This window comes from Phacochoerus africanus, chromosome 3 (genome assembly GCF_016906955.1).
Source record: "Phacochoerus africanus isolate WHEZ1 chromosome 3, ROS_Pafr_v1, whole genome shotgun sequence".
Taxonomy (NCBI): domain Eukaryota; kingdom Metazoa; phylum Chordata; class Mammalia; order Artiodactyla; family Suidae; genus Phacochoerus; species Phacochoerus africanus.
The window spans coordinates 73,064,427-73,083,316 of NC_062546.1; the positions used below are offsets into that span (position 1 = coordinate 73,064,427).

General features: G+C 34.1%; 1 protein-coding gene across 9 annotated transcripts in view; it reads right to left on the bottom strand.

Moving 5' to 3' along the window:
- ARHGAP15 (Rho GTPase activating protein 15) overlaps nt 1-18,890 on the bottom strand; it is a 619,215-nt gene that overhangs the window by 484,577 nt on the left and 115,748 nt on the right. For all 9 annotated transcript variants that reach the window (XM_047772000.1, XM_047772001.1, XM_047771999.1 and 6 more), the window contains one exon: nt 13,837-13,926. In XM_047772000.1, coding sequence (XP_047627956.1) covers nt 13,837-13,926 — 90 coding nt within the window. The remainder of the gene's footprint in view (nt 1-13,836; nt 13,927-18,890) is intronic.

Below are 18,890 nucleotides of genomic sequence, written 5' to 3' on the forward strand. Positions count from 1 at the left end.
ACCACTGCTAGGTAACTATGGATACTCAAGCAGTGGGTCAACAGACAAATAATATAGCTGTCATACTTACAAGGATAACTGGCCCTAAATACAATGAGAAGATAAAGGTGTTTCTGTACAATGAGAGTCAGAGACATGATTCAGGAACTTGGGGAATTCCCCAAGATGTGTCTTAGTGCTTCTCTGCCTGGTGAACGCAGTGAACTGTCAACTGCAGCAATCAGAGCCTGGCAATGTAAAAAAATAAAGGGCTCAAATCCATCGGGTATGAAAATCTGATTCACCTCATAAGGCAAACACAGTGGACTACTTACAGTCCTGACTGAAGGTGAGGAAACTCTAAAATGAGTGGTGGAAGAGGTGGATGATGAACATCAAATATGACCTCAGATATAGTAGCAGTGGAGAAGTGTAACTTATTCACCACAACTTTTTTTATTAGCTATTTTGTAGAAACTGAAGCCAGCCACTGTCTTGTAATATTTAGCAATGGATTAGGGTTAATGTTAATTTGAGTTAAAGTCAAATTTGAGTATTGCAAAGAGTGAACTGCATCAGATACTTGTGTCCTGCCTCACACCCTCTTGGCTTTACCTGTGACTCCTGCCACAGCTGGTGTAAACATTTCAGTGTGGGCTTTAAATTCCTTTGTCCTGACTGCATCTTGCCTCAGGATGCACCAGGTATCTTTCACTTTCTGCCATGGATATCTCTAGTCTATGGAATAGGACACCTGAAACAGTCTTCTTGGCACATAAATATATGCAGCTTGACAATCAAGAAGATTTAAAGATAATATGCCATCCCAGGGGTAACCCTAAATCAAAAGGACGAGAACCTGATGGAAAAATACTCCATCCTTTCCATTTTTGGGTAGAAAATTCTGACAACCATCCTAGCCAATCTGACCAACTCAATAATGATTCTTTCAGGACCTTTTCTTCCTTGTCTGTTTCACACTTGCTAGGTCTGAATTCCTGCTTTCTGAGATCACCTCCCAAACAAACTAGCTGCATCACAATACATAGTCTCTAACTTTACTTTGAGGGGGAACTCTGCCTAAGCCAGAAGGCATACATGGCATAACCATGTGCTTAAAGAGAATTCAAACCCAGCTTCCTATGAAAGGAATGGATTATTCCTCCACTGAGGTACAGCTGTCACTGTCATAAAATTTAGCATAAACAAATCCACCATCAAATGCCCTGCTATAAAATGTAACATCCAGCAATTACATACTAAAGGATTTAAGGTGACATCATTCATTACAGTATGTGAATGATTCTCTTGCCTAAATGGGAATTTAGTGGTAAGTAGCTGTAAAAGCTGCCAAAAAGCAAATGTTATTGAAACAAACATTAGCAACTTATGACTATAACCTGGAGCACCCTGACCATAGTTACTGTCTCTATTATGGAGTCATTAGGAATCACCATAGGGTTGTATCCAAGTCAATTAGGAAAATAATTTACTTGAAATTTTATACTTACAGATGAAAGAGACTGGGGCCATAATCATTACTGAGTATTACAAAGAGTGAATAAAATCATTATTGATTTTACTTTCTTTGTAAGGTTTTATTGTTGTTGTTTTTCACATCCTCTTCCTAAATCTAGACAGAGGAGGGGCAGGGAATGGAGCAATCTTCCCAGGGAAGATAAGAAATGTTCTTCCATGAGTCAAATTAAATATTTTGTGGAAGAAAATGTTTTAAGTGGCAAAAGTAGGTGATATCAATGGTAGTATCAAGTATGCATTACAGAGTAAAAATCTTAATCAAGAATTTAAAAATAAAACCCACAGTCTTACTTTAAAAACAGGCACTTATAAGTTTTCTTGCAAAGGATAATATTAATTTGATAATTATGATTCTTTCAAGTTAGTACAATAGCTTTATGTTATATGACTTTTGCTAAATCATAAAGTGACTTAAAGATGTAGGTAAAAATATTTGGTAGAAACTTGGTATTAAATATTAAATATCATACCTGAGAATTCATGATTAAACTTCAACTTTCCTACTGAGGTAATTTTAACTTATCACCTATAAGTTTTAAAGACTTATAATCTATATAAATATCCACTTTAAGGATCAGCATTTTCATTACATACAATGAGACATTCTATAATTATTAGAAACTTAAAACATACACTAAAGTTGCAAAGATAACCTCATTGCTTTGGATTAATAAGGTATTAAGGCACTGATGCTTGAGAACCATCAAATTTACTTAAATTACATTTTAACTATTATATTTTTGATAAAAAGTGCAGCGTGAGCTGAATATTTGTCATTTAATTTGTAAATCCATGAGGAAGGATGACTTCATAAGTCTCTAAGTCATTAACAATTAATCAGATTTCTTCAATATAACAACTGAATGGGAAGAAATCTTGAATTTTATGAAGCCCTATACATATTTCTCTCTTTTAACATTGTAACTTGTGTTATTTCCAAAATCAAACTCAGTGAGTGGTAACTTAAAATAATTCATGCTTAGATCCAAATGAGGATTACAGCATATCATGTATATTCTTATTTAAGCAATACAGTATATCTTTAGATTCAGTAAATCTTCCTAATATTTGACTACATATTTATTTTCTAACAGAAATAAGTGTCAATAAAATTCATCAGTCAATAACAGCCAAGAGTAAGTAACTTCCCTAGATAAGTCATGGAAAACATACTTTAATCTTCAGGACAAAAAAAAAAAATACAAAGTGGGCATTTCTTCCCCTGAATCCTCTCTTCTACCATAGGACAGAGATAAATGACTTCTATCAGATGAAAGGCATCTAGGGCCAGGAGATTTCAGGTTTATATTTTACTACATAAAGAGAGCACTCCTTTGAATACTTCGCCAGAGCAACCAGCCAAATCAAATCAGTGAAGTCAGTGTTGAAACTCCAGCTAGCCACCAGATGGCAGCAATGCTTTTATGAATAATGCAGCATTATGTGCAGTCCACCTAAGACTTCCTATGTTAATAATAGAACAACCCTTACTTTAGTAAAAGGATAGATTTGTTTGCAACAAAGCCAACCTTTTTTTTTCATGTCACTAGTTATGTTTTATGGTATCTATTTGCTTTCTAGAATTAGGGCCCCCCAAAATATTTATTTGTTCTTAGACATTAAACATTAGATTGCTGTTGAATTTCATTTTGAATTCACGGTAGAAAATGCCTGTGGCTTGAAACAAATATTTTCCTTTCTTATGGACAAATAACATCTGTGGCTGTAAATGTTCCAGTGTTGCTGTCAAAAGGGTTTCACATAATTTCCTGCCACCCTCATCAGCACATCCCACAAAACAAAAGAATATGTTCATAACCTCCCTTTTCACGACTTTATTTCAAATCTATCGCAGATCTCATATCAGAAGCTTGTCATTTACTTGATCATGGGTTTGAGAATTTTGAAAAATGAAGCACTGCTTAAATTCAAGTTTAAAAAAGTCTCCCCAAACTATCAAGGTCTATGTTATTTGGGAAGGGAATCCTTAATCTCATTGTTTCTTTCCTTTTTTGAACTTTTTGCAGCATCTGTTAATTTTTCCACTGTAAGTTTTTTTTGTTTGTTTGCACATGTTCACTAAGGAAGTCAGAATTTCTCCTAGTGCTGGAAAAGAATTGTTTAGCAAAATGGTGGGACTAAGGTCAAAGATCTAATATTTCTTTACTAAAAAGAAATTCATCTCAACCCTCAAAGCGAATGCCCTTTCCTTGGTCAGATCACCTCATACTATTCTGTTATCTGAAAACGGTTTAAACAGCTTCCTTCCTGATCCCTCCCCAGCATCAAGCATTTCATTTCATCTTTTCATTTAGATCATCTCTCAACATCCTGTTTTGTTAAGATAAAAGAACAGCTTCTCCTCTTCAAAAACTGAGAATACTTAACTGTCCTACAGTGTTATAGCCTTGCTTTGAATATTTATTTTCCACTACATTTTTAGTGATGCATTTAATTCATATATTGAGAGACTGCACAGATTCTACAAGTGGTCTCTTCAGTTCCGTATGAGTGCTGGCACTATCCTTTTATCTTAAACTTAGTTTTTGTTTTTTCTTGTGTACATATCAAACCTTTGTTTATGGATGCTTGCTTCATTATTTTCTTATACTGCCTTAAACATTGCTCTGAGGTTTGAGAGTTTTGCCTACCATTGCCCAGATTTTTCTCCTGCTCAGTGGCTTGTGGCATATAAACACTGTGAATATATATTTTTCTCTGTTGCCTTCAGATCTAGCCTCATTACCTTGTGTTTCTAAAAACTGAATGGCATCAACTATTTATCTACCAGTGATTCTACACTATCCAAAAGCACTCAATTTTATTTCACCCTGTGTCATCCTTATGGATAAGCTGTAAAATGTAATGCCATTTACTGGCCCCATCTATTATGTACCAGCTTTAGGGATTAAATTGTTCCTTTTCTTTCTTGGAAGAAGACTGTTTGCTATTTAAAAATATATATATATATTCGTCATGAAATAAACATGGCTGCTCTCCTTTAAAAATATAAAATAAGAATTTTGAAACAGATATGAAAAAGGGTTCAACTGGTTTGAATGTTGTCTTGCGAGGATCAATGTAATATCTTTTGTACTTTGCAGGACGAAACTTACGCATAGCAAAACCATAACACTCAATAACTCCACTTTGAGGCCATGAAATCCCTCACTGGCAATGGTGGCTTTTGCTCAGGTGGGCATTCTGAAGTCCCACATTTGATTCCATGTATCTCAGCTAGCCTCACTTTGGTTCTGTGGACCTGGGAACTGCACTGTTCCATGCATGGCTCAGTGACCAACACGAGTTCTCACAAAACATCAAGAAATAGAGTGTGTTCCATAAGAGGAGGTATTTGACATCAGGATGCTAGTAAATGAAGAAGAGCATGTTGCATTTATCCTGGTGTCAAACTAAAATCCAGAATTTATACCAAATGCACCACCCTTATCTTTGAGCAGATGAAGCCAGCTATTCCAGGAGGCAATGTGAAGTGAGCTAACCAGTGACATAAGCCCATTAGGTAACATGCATCCATTCTTTTGCTAAGATGTTAGAAATATAAGAAAGACAATTTGGCATTTTTCTTTTTTCTTCTTTACGTTTTTAATTTTGATTAATCTTATTTTACTTTGAAACCTTAAAATCTTGGTTCTCTTGGCTAATTTGGGACTGAAATATACCATTCTCAACCTTTACTGTCATCCAGTTGCATTCTGCTTTGATGATAGTTTGCAAAGAAATGAACACAGTGAGACAATATTGTGTCCTTTGATAGTGTCATAAAGAAGCTGTGCAAATGAGTCCATATTTTCATAGACTAGCAGGCTTCAGGGAATCACCAGGCACCATATGCTTGCTATTGTTTTCTTTAATAATACACTTAATGTTACTATATCTTAACTCTATACTTGAGATCTTTACTATTTCTCAAAAGTTGAACGGGAAAAAAGAGAGTGGTTCCCAAGTAACATGGTCTAAACAAATAACGATGTTCATTTGAGAGGTGTACTTGCCATTCATGGACTTGTTTCTGTTTCTCTTTTCATCACTAAGGTTAACATGCTTTTTAGGTCTTACCTTAGATTCTTTTGCAATCTGTTTTATTTCCTGCCCACAGGCTCTCTCCTTTGCAGTAAATCTTATATACCCCTAACATTAATATTCATAAATCAAACCCCAATTATAAAAATTATATCATTCCATTCATCAAAGTTCTTCTGTGTAATCCCACTGGCAAAAATGAAGTCAAATTCATAGAAATAATTACATCTCTTTCCCTTCAATCAAAAAAAAAAATGTTGTCTTGACATCTCAGTAGGGGAATAAAAAGAGTTACTATTGTCTCTCATTTTGGGGCACAGTTGCTGCCCTTGTCATTAAATTCCATTTTGCAAGATGTTCAATAACTTGGTAGAGCCTTTCAGGGAAAAATGCTTTTCTTCAAGTGTTAATAGGGATATGGTGTGAATTAAATAACATATATTGATTAGATACTACATTAATTATACTATTTATTCAAAGAATAGGATATTAAAATAGTATCAGCAAGGTTTGAGGGCACATATTCTTAGGACACATGAATGAAAGATTTTCACATGGTGTATTTAATCTTAGCCTCTTGGTTAAACTCATAAGACAGTACAGAGAATAGCTGTGGAGCAGAGATCCTGACTTGAATTTCATAATTGCCCAGATTTTTCCAAAATCCACATCTGGAATCCTTCTCAAAGCACTGTGAGATGCTGTGGTAAGAAGATGAATATAACCCAGTACCACATATACTGAAAATTAGTCTTTGGAGTTGCTTTCAAATATAGGGTTATTTCATTTTAACCCAGGTGGGAGGAAGGTGAGTTGAAGGCTTATCTCTTATTTCCCTGATGTGAACAACTATAGGCTGGAGGAGAGATCCTACACTGGGTTCTACATAAAGTTACAACTGACATCATCAAAATTGGAACACATGTCCCCAGACTCTTATGCTCTTTCCACTGCACCTTCTGAAAGATGGATGAATATCTAATAGGTAGATAAAGTGATTGGGGACAAGAAAAAAAGAAAAAAAAAACTGTAGTAGACATTAATGCTGCTCTTACTCTGGTTTATTTTTAATGCCATGCCTTTTAAGATACTGTGAGTAATTCTCTAAAGTGAAACCAGCTTTACTCGAAATCTAATGCATATATGAATGTGAAGAATCATCCTTTTGCATTTAGTCTAACTACAAGCATTGAAAAATGAAAGAGAAAATTGGTAAAAGCTCAGATTTATTTTAAACCATCACTTTTAACAGAAGGAAATGGATAAAAGCAAAATACCAGTAGTTTTCCTTTTGGCTTAAAATGGCATTTTCCAAGATGTTATTAAATTATCTTCGCATTAATAAACTTAAGTAGTACTTAAAGATTTTAAGCTAAGACATATTCAGATCAGGAAGAGCAATCAAATTATGTTTAAATGTAAAGCATATCCATGGAAAATATTACATGAATATGTTTAATATACATTACAGCCAGAAGACTCAATCCAAAGTCGGAAAAGAAATATAAGTAATATAAATCAATTCTGAGATTTACTTTTAGGGACAGAATTTGCTCCCCTGAGATATTTTTATACATTAAAAAATAATCTCAAATCCAGGAAATTTGGCCATGGTTTTTGCTAAGGTTATAAATTGGTGGAGAGAAGAGAAAAAGTAACTTTTATCAATTGAGTCATTTAATTTTTTCTGCTTTTAAAGCAGAAAGTGATATAATTCTAATCAGCTGTAATTCACTAAGAGTAGGATTATCTTATCTAACACACCTAATCCGTACATGAGCCTGCTGCATGTTCATGGGTGGAATTTATTTCACATGAGTAGTCATCTACTCTCTTATGTTGTAATGAGAAGGACCAAAAAAACAGATAGCATTTTTCTTATTTTTTATGCCCTATTTTAGAAAGGGACTGGACTTGACTCTCCAGAAGTCATCTCATAATACAGAGCCTACATTGCAGATATAATTTCTAAAAAAAAAAAAAAATAGTGACAATGAATTTTATTTTTTTTTTTACTAAAAAATTGCAACTTTAGCCTTAGCAATAACCATTGCATCAGTTAAATGGTGTCTAGTCTCTTGGTTTAAAAAAGCAGAATGGGATACAGTCTCTATCTTGGTATATTCTTTGGGGAAGCAAAACTAATTTACATGACAAGAGTAAAGCATATTTCAGTGCTAAATTAAATGGCATGGTATTAATTATAGTGCTTGGGACCATCCTATATTTAATAAGGGGGCTGCTCCTTGGAGGTCAGTAATGTTTTAGAGATGTATCATCTATTTATTTGATAGCCATGTCATAAAATCCTTTTGCCCAGACTTTCAAAAATGTTTAGCTCAAAGAGTTTTATGTCTGGAGAAAGGAATTTAACCTGAGTGAAAATTTTCCCTTAACTTTGAAATAAGAAAATATTAAAAATTTAAAAATTACTTATCATTATAGATTATTTTGCAGCCATTTTTTTCAGCTGGATTTTCTATTGAAAATCTTTGTAAATGCTTGATGTATCTGTGAGGAAAGAGAAGAAGGTGATGGAAGCACTGCTTGTGTTACAGATGCTGCCTGACAATGCTGCCATCCTTTCACATGGTTTTATTTAGTTATTACAACTATCTCTCTGTAAATGACATTTAGGATTATTTAAGATTATGTTGTAATCCTTTTAATCCTCAGTGCTTTAAATTTCAGGCTAAACACCAAAGAGAAAACTAGCACTTAGCAGGAATGTTTAAAACATGTGATTTGAACATAAATCTTTTTATTCACTCTTTCCCTGATGAAGACCTAGTGTTGCTCTTAAGTTAACTAAGAAAACTTGTACCACAGTTCATTACAAATCACTCAGTTGCTAAATGCTTCCTCAAGCTACATCAAATTTGTGATGGTCCTTAGCAATTACGCTAAATGTAGAACTAAACAAAAGTTAGCAGCAATGAACATTTTACTAGTTTAACTTAAAATGTGTATGGCCTTTTTCATAAGCACAGTATGTCTCAGTGTTTGTGTGAATGTGTGTGGAAATGGTCACAATATTTCCTGAGGTCCAGCTATTATTAGATTTCAGTATATACATAGACTTATACATTATATATGCATACAAGTATATACCTTTATACTTTTCAAACACATACGATGACTTGTCAATGTATTCTTTAATACAGAGGATACTAATGATTTTTTTAAAATATATATTATTTATTATTAAGACCAATTAGGCCAAAAACTGTTCCATTGTAAAATAGGCAGATGTTCTTGAACTCCGTCAGTGAGAAATATTCTGATTTACTAAGAATAGTTGAATACCAAACCTAATTAATTAATGCTGTCACTATTATGTTATGATGTACCAATCAAATAAGACACAGTCTACATCAAGAGATTAATAAAACTTGGACTATGAAGAAAACTTGACTTTTAATACAGAAAGGAAATGAACAACTCAAATGTTCAAATGGCATATAGAAAGGAAACAAATGAAATCCTTCCATTTTTGGCATCACAAATGTTTGCTTCTGAGCCTTTCAAGCATATCACAGGCACATAATTTTTTGTTTGCTTTCCTCTTTATTTTACATTCAACTTCTCTACAGACATTGTAATTATGTGGCATATAATTGCTAATCCATCAACTATTTAAAGACAGATTTCAAATTTTAAATTATTTCTAATTTTGCTCTTCTTTGATTTTTCTTGAACCAGAAATCTCAATAGTCATTTGCTATCTGTAATCTATAATTCATAGACTGAGATTGAACACCAAGCCTAATTCAAACTTGGAATTCTAAAGCTATTTCTGATGTAGCACATCAGCTGAAGCTGTGATGATCTTTTTCAGTCAGGAAGAAACACTTCATTATTCTGTAGGTAATGAAACCCTTGCACACACACACACTCAAATACCCAACAATGCCTTAATACCATGTTTTTGAGATATAATCATGTTTATTCTTATCATTTGAGAGTTATACCAGCTAATGTATCTAATCAAATATTGATGCATGTCATCTAGATTTAACTCTCCTGCAAATCCTTCCCGATGCTTTTTTGTTAACAGAACTATAACAGCTATTTATACTGTTCTTCTCAAAAAGCTGCCTTTCATAGGTTGTCACTATGGATACATTTTAGTAAATTTTACCTAAGCTCATGTGTTTAGGTGATGAAAAGATTTCAGCATACAAGAAAACCACGTGATTTACCCCAAAAAGAACGAAGCAGGAAATGAAATCTGAATCTTTCTTTAGTTTTGTTAGTCACAACATCCTGGTAATCACATCTAGTTTCTCTAAACTAAAGGATATAAGACAGAAAAAGATAAGCTGAATGTTAAGAAAAGTGAAGTCCCATGAATTGCTAAAGTACCCTGCGAACAAAACTAGCTGCCAAGATGTCGCCTTTCAAAAAGCCACCAAAAGTGAAAATAGTATAAATACCTTTAGAAGTCCCTACATTCATAAATATGAAAAATGAGTAAAAAATTATTACAAACGTAGTCAGTCATACTCCGAAAAGGTTAGAATGATATATATCATCATATAGATGGTTTAAATATATATATATATGCATATGATAGTCACAATTATATAAAACTATTCTTAAATTTTTCTCCCATATCAGCAGGCCTGTACATATCATACATATTTGATTATCATCCTTATTTGTAGTCTAACTTAACTCTTCATAAGGTTAACAGAAGGAACTGAAAAAGTCTGCCTTAGTCCAGTTATAACAGTTTCTATTGCCCAAGAATTACATACATCACTGTCAAATATTAATATTTTCATTTTAAAACATTGGTGACTAGGATGCTAAACTCACAATAGACAATCAAACTAAACTACCTAGATCACCCTATCCAATTCAGAACTAGCCATACTGATTTTCTAGGTTGTCACAGAGGCAAGGATTATAACCACTAAATTTTCTTACTTATGGCATAATAAGCCCATCTCCCCCAAAAAAAGCAAAAAATTGGGAGACAGAATATATCACTGATCTATAATTCCTCACTTTAAAACAAAATTTAATTTTACTTCTTGATTCTGTAAGTTCATATTCTAACCACTTTGGGCTTTAGTCCTTTGATTTCTAAGTATATGTGGTTTTCTTTCCTTTCTTTCGGGCTTTCTTTTTTCTTCTTTTTCTTCTTTCCTTCCTATCTTTCTTAATTTCTCTTTTTTTTTCAGTAAATTAAACAAATCCCCACCATATAAAAAATGAATACCTAAATAGAATTCAGCTACAATCATAAAAATAAGTTATTCCTGAGTATATTGAAAGGGTTCATTTTGTTTTATTTAATTAACATGAGTCCAAATATCTGGCCAGACATGATTTAGCATCTGGAAAATGCAAAAGCAAACTAAAAACCCATTTTTTTCTTCCTAATGAGAGTTCAGATAAGAAATGTCACCTACCTGTAATTCTTTTAGACCCAATACATTAACTTTAGTGATACATATAAGAAGAGATTTGGCTTTTCTTCAAGGCGTAAAATGGCCTTAGAAGATATTTAATATAATAATTATCAAAATCTAGTTCCTACTAAATGATGTAAATTTTAAAATAACCTATAAAGTTATTGGCTACTTTGGAAATATAAATGTAAATTAAATCTCATATAAAGAAAAAGATCAACTTCCATAATCTGAAGTTATTAATTGCCAAAGGGATTTTAGTAACATCATATGTGAAATATTAAGTTTTCCCATTTACTTTGTTTCAAGGATTTCATCTGGTTCTTTCTATTCAAAGGAACATGGTTGAAATTATTAATCACAGCTGTTTTTTTCCAAAATATCTAAATTTGTACTCTGAAAACTATAAGACACTGATGAAAGAAATCAAAGATGACACAAATAGATGGAAAGATACACCATGCTCATGGGTTGGAAGAGTTAATATTATCAACATGACTATACTACCTAATCTCCAATATACAGATTCAATGCAATCCCTATCAAACTACCAAGGACATTTTTCACAGAACTCAAACAAAATAGTTTAAAGTTTGTTTGGAAGCTCGAAAGACCCAGACTAGCCAAAGACATCCTGAAAAAGAAAAATGGAGCTGGAGGATTCAGGCTCCAGGACTTCAGACTACACTACAAACCAACAGTCATCAAAACCATATGGTACTGGCACAAAGACAGACATATAGATCAGTGGAACAGGATAGAAAGCCCAGCATTCAACCCACGCACCTACAGCCAACTCATCCATGACAAAGGAGGCAAGAATATACAATGGAGAAAGGACGGCTTGTTCAATAAGTGGTGCTGGGAAAACTGGACAGCCACATGGAAAAGAATGAAATTAGTACACTCCCTAACACCATACACAAAAATCAACTCCAAATGGATCAAAGACCTAGGTATAAGACCAGACACTATCAAACTCCTAGAGGAAAACATAGGCCAAACTCTCTCTGACATAAACAACAGCAACATCTTCTCAGATCTACCTCTTAGAGTATTGATGATAAAAAGAAAAATAAACAAATGGGACCTACTCAAACTTCAAAGTTTCTCCACAGCAAAGGAAACCCTGAACAACATAGAAAGACAACCCACAGAATGGGAGAAAATCTCTGCAAGTGAATCAACTGACAAGGGATTAATCTCCAAAATTTATAAACACCTTCTGCAGCTCCATACCAAAAAAACAAACAACCCCATCAAAAAATGGGTGGAAGATCTAAACAGACAGTTCTCCATAGAAGACATACAGATGGCCAAAAAACACATGAAAAGATGTTCAGCGTCACTCATTATTAAGAGATGCAAATCAAAACCACTCTGAGGGACCACCTTACACCAGCCAGAATGGCCATCATCAAAAAGTCTACAAACAGTAAGTGCTGGAGAGGGTGTGGAAAAAAAGGAACCCTAGTACACTGTTGGTGGGATTGTAAATTGGTGCAACCACTGTGGAAAGCAATATGGAGATTCCTCAGAAAAGTAAAAATAGAACTATATTTGGGAGTTCCCGTCGTGGCTCAGTGGTTAACGAATCTGAATAGGAACCATGAGGTTGCGGGTTCGGTCCCTGCCCTTGCTCACTGGGTTAACGATCCGGCGTTGCCGTGAGCTGTGGTGTAGGTTGCAGACGCAGCTCGGATCCTGTGTTGCTGTGGCTCTGGCGTAGGCCGGTGGCTACAGCTCCGATTCAACCCCTAGCCTGGGAACCTCCATATGCCGTGGGAGCAGCCCAAGAAATAGCAACAACAACAACAACAACAAAAGACAAAAGACAAAAAAAAAGGAAAGAAAAAAAAAGAACTATATTTGATCCAGCAATCCCACTCCTAGGCATCTATCCAGAGAAAACCATGACTCGCAAAGACACATGTAGTCCAATGTTCATTGTAGCACTATTTGCAATAACCAAGACATGGAAACAGCCTAAATGTCCATCAACAGAGGAGTGGATCAAGAAGAAGTGGTACATATACACAATGGAATATTACTCAGCCATTAAAAGGAATGAAATACCAGCATTTTTAGCAACATGGGTAGACCTAGAAATTATCATGCTAAGTGAAGTCAGCCATACAATGAGAAACCAACATCAAATGCTTTCACTGACATGTGGAATTTGAAAAAAGGACAGACTGAACCCCTTTTCAGAACAGATGCTGACTCACAGACATTGAAAAACTTATGGTTTCCGGAGGAGACAGTTTGGAGGGTGGGGAGATGTGCTTGGGTTATGGAATGGAAATCCTGAAAAACAGGGTTGTTATGATCATTATACAACTACAGATGTGATAAATTCATTTGAATAATAAAAAAATAAAATTAAAAAAATACATATTGAAATTATACAATGTAAAAAATATAACTTTTATAGCTGTTCAGCTCTTCTCATCCCCCTACGTTATACTGCTAAATATAATTTATGACTGGAAAGCAGGCATGGAAATGAATGCAAAGAGTTGATCATAATTAGTGAATCTTACTTTGTATTTGAAAGTTCTACATTAAATCTACAAGCATTCTAGATTTGAGGCCCAAACAGCTATCAAATACACTGCAAAATTTGATGACTTTGAGTATGTAATTAATCAACACACAACATATATTTTGTGTTTAGTTACAAACTGGTCAGGGAAAAACAATAAGAAAGAGAAGCCAGTTTTTCACAATGACCTTTGCACAATTTAGTTCATGCACATGAAAACATCATAACAAGGTAGTCTTATTTTAATTACCCAAGAGAGCTAAGATTTGGAAGGAATAGGAATAATTTGAATCTGTGTAACATTCTTACCTGAAAGACATTCTTTCTGCTTGATTTTTCCTTGGCCCATTCAATTTGTGCTCCACACAAATCTATATTTTCTGGTTTGTGCCCAGTTTTCTGTAAACAAAAATGCAGTAAGAATAAAAATCATATAACACTGGTGATGCATGTAGGAAAAAAAAAGCTTACTGAACTAGCACATATATATTTATGATATGAAGATATTTTTTTCTAGTTTCAAATTGATATTCCCACCCTCATGTAAATGGCAGCATTATTTACAACAGCCAAGGCATGGAAATTACATAAGTGTCCAACAATCCATCAAATGATGAATGGATAAAGAAAATGTTTTTTAAATATATATACATGCAGTATATATGTGTGTGTGTGTGTATATATATATATATATATATATATATATATATATATACAGATACACACATATACATACATGTAAGGCAGACAAGGGAAGACATACTGCATGATCTCATTTATTTGCAGAATCTAAAAAAAAATCAGTTGAAACAAGGTGATTATCAGGAACTGGGATAATGGGAAGATGTTTGTCAAAGGATACAAACTTTCAGTTATACCCCGGGGATCGAATGTTGACCATAGTTCACACCTTACTTTGTACTTGAAAACTGCTAAGAAAGTAGATCTTAAATGTTAGAAGCACATAAAATACACCAAAGAAAGGTAACTACGTGAGGTAATGAATGTTAACTAACCTTAGCGTGGTAACCATTTCACAATATATATTTTGTGTATATACCAAATCACCACATTACACACCTTAAACTAACAGAATATTATTTGTCAACTATATCTCAACAAGGCTAAAGAAAAAACCCAAATTTAATAAATACTTAAGTGATAACTGTATGCCACTTAGAAATTCACTTTTCAGACTTTTAAGACTACATATAACGTGTATTTGTATTTAGTAAATTTAATTTAGATCAAATAGATTGTACCATTTGCTTCCTTTTACATAATACAATGTGTTAGTTAAAAGCTGTCTTTACTTCAGTAATTCATAATAGTAAGTTGAGAAGATCCACTGTATTTGTTTCCTCAGATTTTCACCTAGTTCAAGTTAATCACACTTATATAACTTAAAATTTGCATAATTCCAAACATTAAACAACAAAGTGTTTAAGAAATTTCTTTACTATATTTAAGAGTGCTATGCCACATTTCAGAGATTCCAACTATTTTTGTATAGTCTGAGCTACTCTAGGTTTCCCTATAGATAAATACAATTTTCTCAAACCATTTTGAACAGAATACTTTAAAATTTTAGTATACAAGGCTTATAATATTTTTAGACAAATTTTAATATTATGAACTTTAGGTTAAAACATAAAATTATGGAAGAATGGTAAAAAATGTTATAGGAAATCTGTCCACAACTGTTGCCTCATAGACACTATGTTCTATTAGTTTAACTGACATGAACTATATTTCAGAAGAAACCAGAAATAGGTTTTTTTAAATAGTAAACCGTAAGATGTTATTTTTGGCAATTCAGTAATTTTTTTGAAACATTGTAGGGGCCAAGCATAACTTGACTTACGTTTTCCACATAATGCAGTCAGAAAAAAAAAAGATGGGATGACTTTACATAAGAAGTACTCTTTATGGGCCCAATGCTTCTCTACATGTTTTATGGCTTTCAACTTATTTAATTCTTATAACCCCTGTATGAAATATGTGCTATTATGATTACCATGTTACAGGTAAGAAAATATGCCAGAATAGTTAGGTTAGCTTTCTAAGGTAACACAGGTAGAAAAGGAGAAGCCAGGATTTAAATGCAAGTAGTGCCCCTCCAGAGTCTATTTCTAACCACTATACAATACTTAAAAACTGAACATACTCTATGATCATATTCATGTTAAAACATGAATTATTTTGGGAAAAAGATGATTTTATTAATAGGCTAGTACAGAAATATTGCTCTTGTTTCTGTCCTTCTCTGTTAAAGCTAAACCTCCCATTGGGCCTTTACACCACCTGTTTACCTGGAATACCTCCCAGTCTTCACATGGCTGTCATCAGGTCCCAGCTAAATGTCACCTTGGAAGAGGTCTTCTCTCTGCCTTACATAAAAGAGTTGCATCCCAGCACTCCTGATTACTCTCTACCTCACTATTATAATTTCACTCAGCCTGCCTCTTAACCGAAATATATATACATAGAAAGAGAGATACCAATCTATATCTATATAAAATGTGCTGATCATTTTTCCCCACTAGAATTTAACTCCCTGAGCTGGGACCATGTTTGCCTCCTCCTACACTATTTTTTTCAATATATGGAAGAGTGCCTGGCACATAGCTGTTGCTCAATGAATATTTGCTAAATTCATGAATGAAGGAAAACACCAAAATGCAACTAGATTTTGTGCTTTCAAAGGAAGGTTTGGCATTTTAAAATTCCCAATTTTTTAACAATTATGATTTGTATTTGGTTTAATGATTAAATGGTCTTTGCAGTTTGGCAAAGTGATAAACAGTTTAATGGACTCATATGTGGATTGAATCTAGGATTTCACAGAATCATTCAACAAACATTTACTGTAAATCTACTGTCTGTGTGTTAGTCACTATGCTGGCTTATCCAAAGATAAAATACTGACCCTTCCTTTAAGAATCCCATACTAGTTTCAGACTCTGTATAATTATCTAGAGTCTCTATTGAGAGAGCTAAAAGAGACCTATGAGCTAAAAGCAAGCTAAGCCTTGCCAGTCTTCTTACCCTATAGCTCTGCCAACCTCTAACTGTTCTCATCAGCATCATATGCTAAATCCCATGGCTTTGGCACCTGGCTTAGGTTTATCTCAATCCAAACTCTGTCCATCACTTTCAGTCACATCCTAGTACTCATTCTAGTGACTGTGACCCATCGCTTACATTCTTCATGATCACTCTGCTTCACCTCCTCTCCACATTAGCAATTTAGTTTCTGTTTTTCACCTAACAAATTCCACTTTCTGAGTCCTCCTCGCCCACACTTTGTTGTTTGGCTTTGAGGTTATTGGAATCTGCAGTTCTTTGTGTGTTCTCCCAGTCTCTCAATCCCTTTCATTTCCAGACCTGTGCCCCTGATTTAGCAGTCACTTCAGTCTCTCTTTCCTTCAACAATCCACCCACTCATCTACTTTTTCTTATACAATCTTCCTTATATTAATTCTAGATAACTAACTTGAATATTCAGTGTAGTAACTTTACAAATAATAGCTACCTACTTCAGTTGGGCTTTTGACTGTACTCAGCAAAACTTTTATTATTATTATTATTTATTAATATTATTATTACTATATTATGATTAGGACACCTAACATATCCATGAAATAACTGTCAAGACCAATGTCATGAATACTTTGCAAACTTTTAATATGTTCCTAGTCAGTTTCTATTCTCCCTCATGGTATCTGTCTCCCAAAGCTTTATCTTTTTCAAGGCAGCCCACCAAATGGCTTACTCCTAATTCATAGAGATCAGAGAACCCTTGTGCTAGAACACTCACTATTCTTCCCACTTGCAACAATAGTCTGTGTAGTCAAAATGAACAAAAGTAAACTTTAATATAAATTTATGTATGCCTTGCCTTCTGAAAGCTTCATATCAATTTCCCATGTATTTCTTACAACAATCTTGTGAAGTTACTATCATTGCCTTCAATGGACATGTGAAGAAACTCAATCAGGGTGTGGTTAAGTGCCTTACACAAGTTCAACACATTTAATAAGGGCTTCAGCTGAGTTATAAATTCATTTTTATCCAACTCCAAGTTCCAAGTATGTCAATACTTATCCTTTCCTCCTACTAGGTCCACAAATAAGAATTAACACTTTCTATTTCCCATTTTGCTTCTGGCTCCCAGAATTCTGGACCAGGGTCTGTGACTCTGGTACTCCTGTCTTATGAACTACTGTGTCTGGCCTGACAATGGCATCTATGAACATCAAAATCACATGGCTTGTTGGCACCATATAGTTAACAAACAACTCCCAAGTCATGTCCTCTTTCCCCTCAGAAGAAGAGATGCTCCTTCTTTGGCTCAAAGTCTTTCCTCTCTAGTTACTAATTTATCCAATCTCATTCCTTATTGTCTCAAATAGATTATGTCCTTTACCCTGTAATCACACTCAAGTCACTTCTATTAAAAAAAAAAATAGAAGCAAGCATCAACCCCACAACTTCATTTTTTTTCTCAATCTCACCTTTTTCCTTTCCATTATTGCCAGGATTCTTCAGTTTCTTTGAGTCACATTTTCTGTTTGTTCATGTTCCACTGTCTTTTCAACCCATTGCAGTCTTTTTTTCCTTTTCTTGACTACAAAACCCTCTTAACCATTAAGGTTAACAGAAATAGTCTATTACTTTCTTGTCCATCAACATTCTAAGTGAATTCTGTACTGTTAGATTCTGCTGGTCCTTCTCCTTAAAACTCAACTACGGAGATATTTTCACTCCAAATTTTTCTTTCACCTTTGATACTTTTCCTTCTCTGTTTTTTTTTGTTTTTTTTTTTTGTTTTTTTTTTTTTTACTGAACTCCCTTCCTCATAATCCTTCTTAAATGGTAGTAATTCCTGATTTACTATTCTAGGCCTTCATTATTTGTCATAGTTTACATGTTTCCTATGGGTTTTGGTTTCCATATGATATGATCCATTACTTACGTGTATTGACTCTGCAGTGGCTATTCTAGCCCTGAGTTTCTCTTATGTGCAGAGCTCTATTTTCTAACCAACTACCATTAGGATGTAGCACAGACACCTCAGTAAAATCACTGTCTGCTTCTCAGACTTGCCTTCTTTTTTTTTATTGCTTGTCTTGGTTAATCATTCCTTTGTCCCTTCACTTTCTTCATTTTCTTAATTCTCCCTTTTTCCTTGATACCCACAACCAAAAGGTTCAAGGCCAAATTTTAGAACTAGATCCATCTTCTTCACTCCATGATCATAATCTCATTTGAGTTCTTATTTTCTCTCATTTGAATTCTTCTCTTCACTTTTTCCTCTGAGCTCAATAAAAGCCATTTCAAGGGAGCTCCTATTGTGGGTC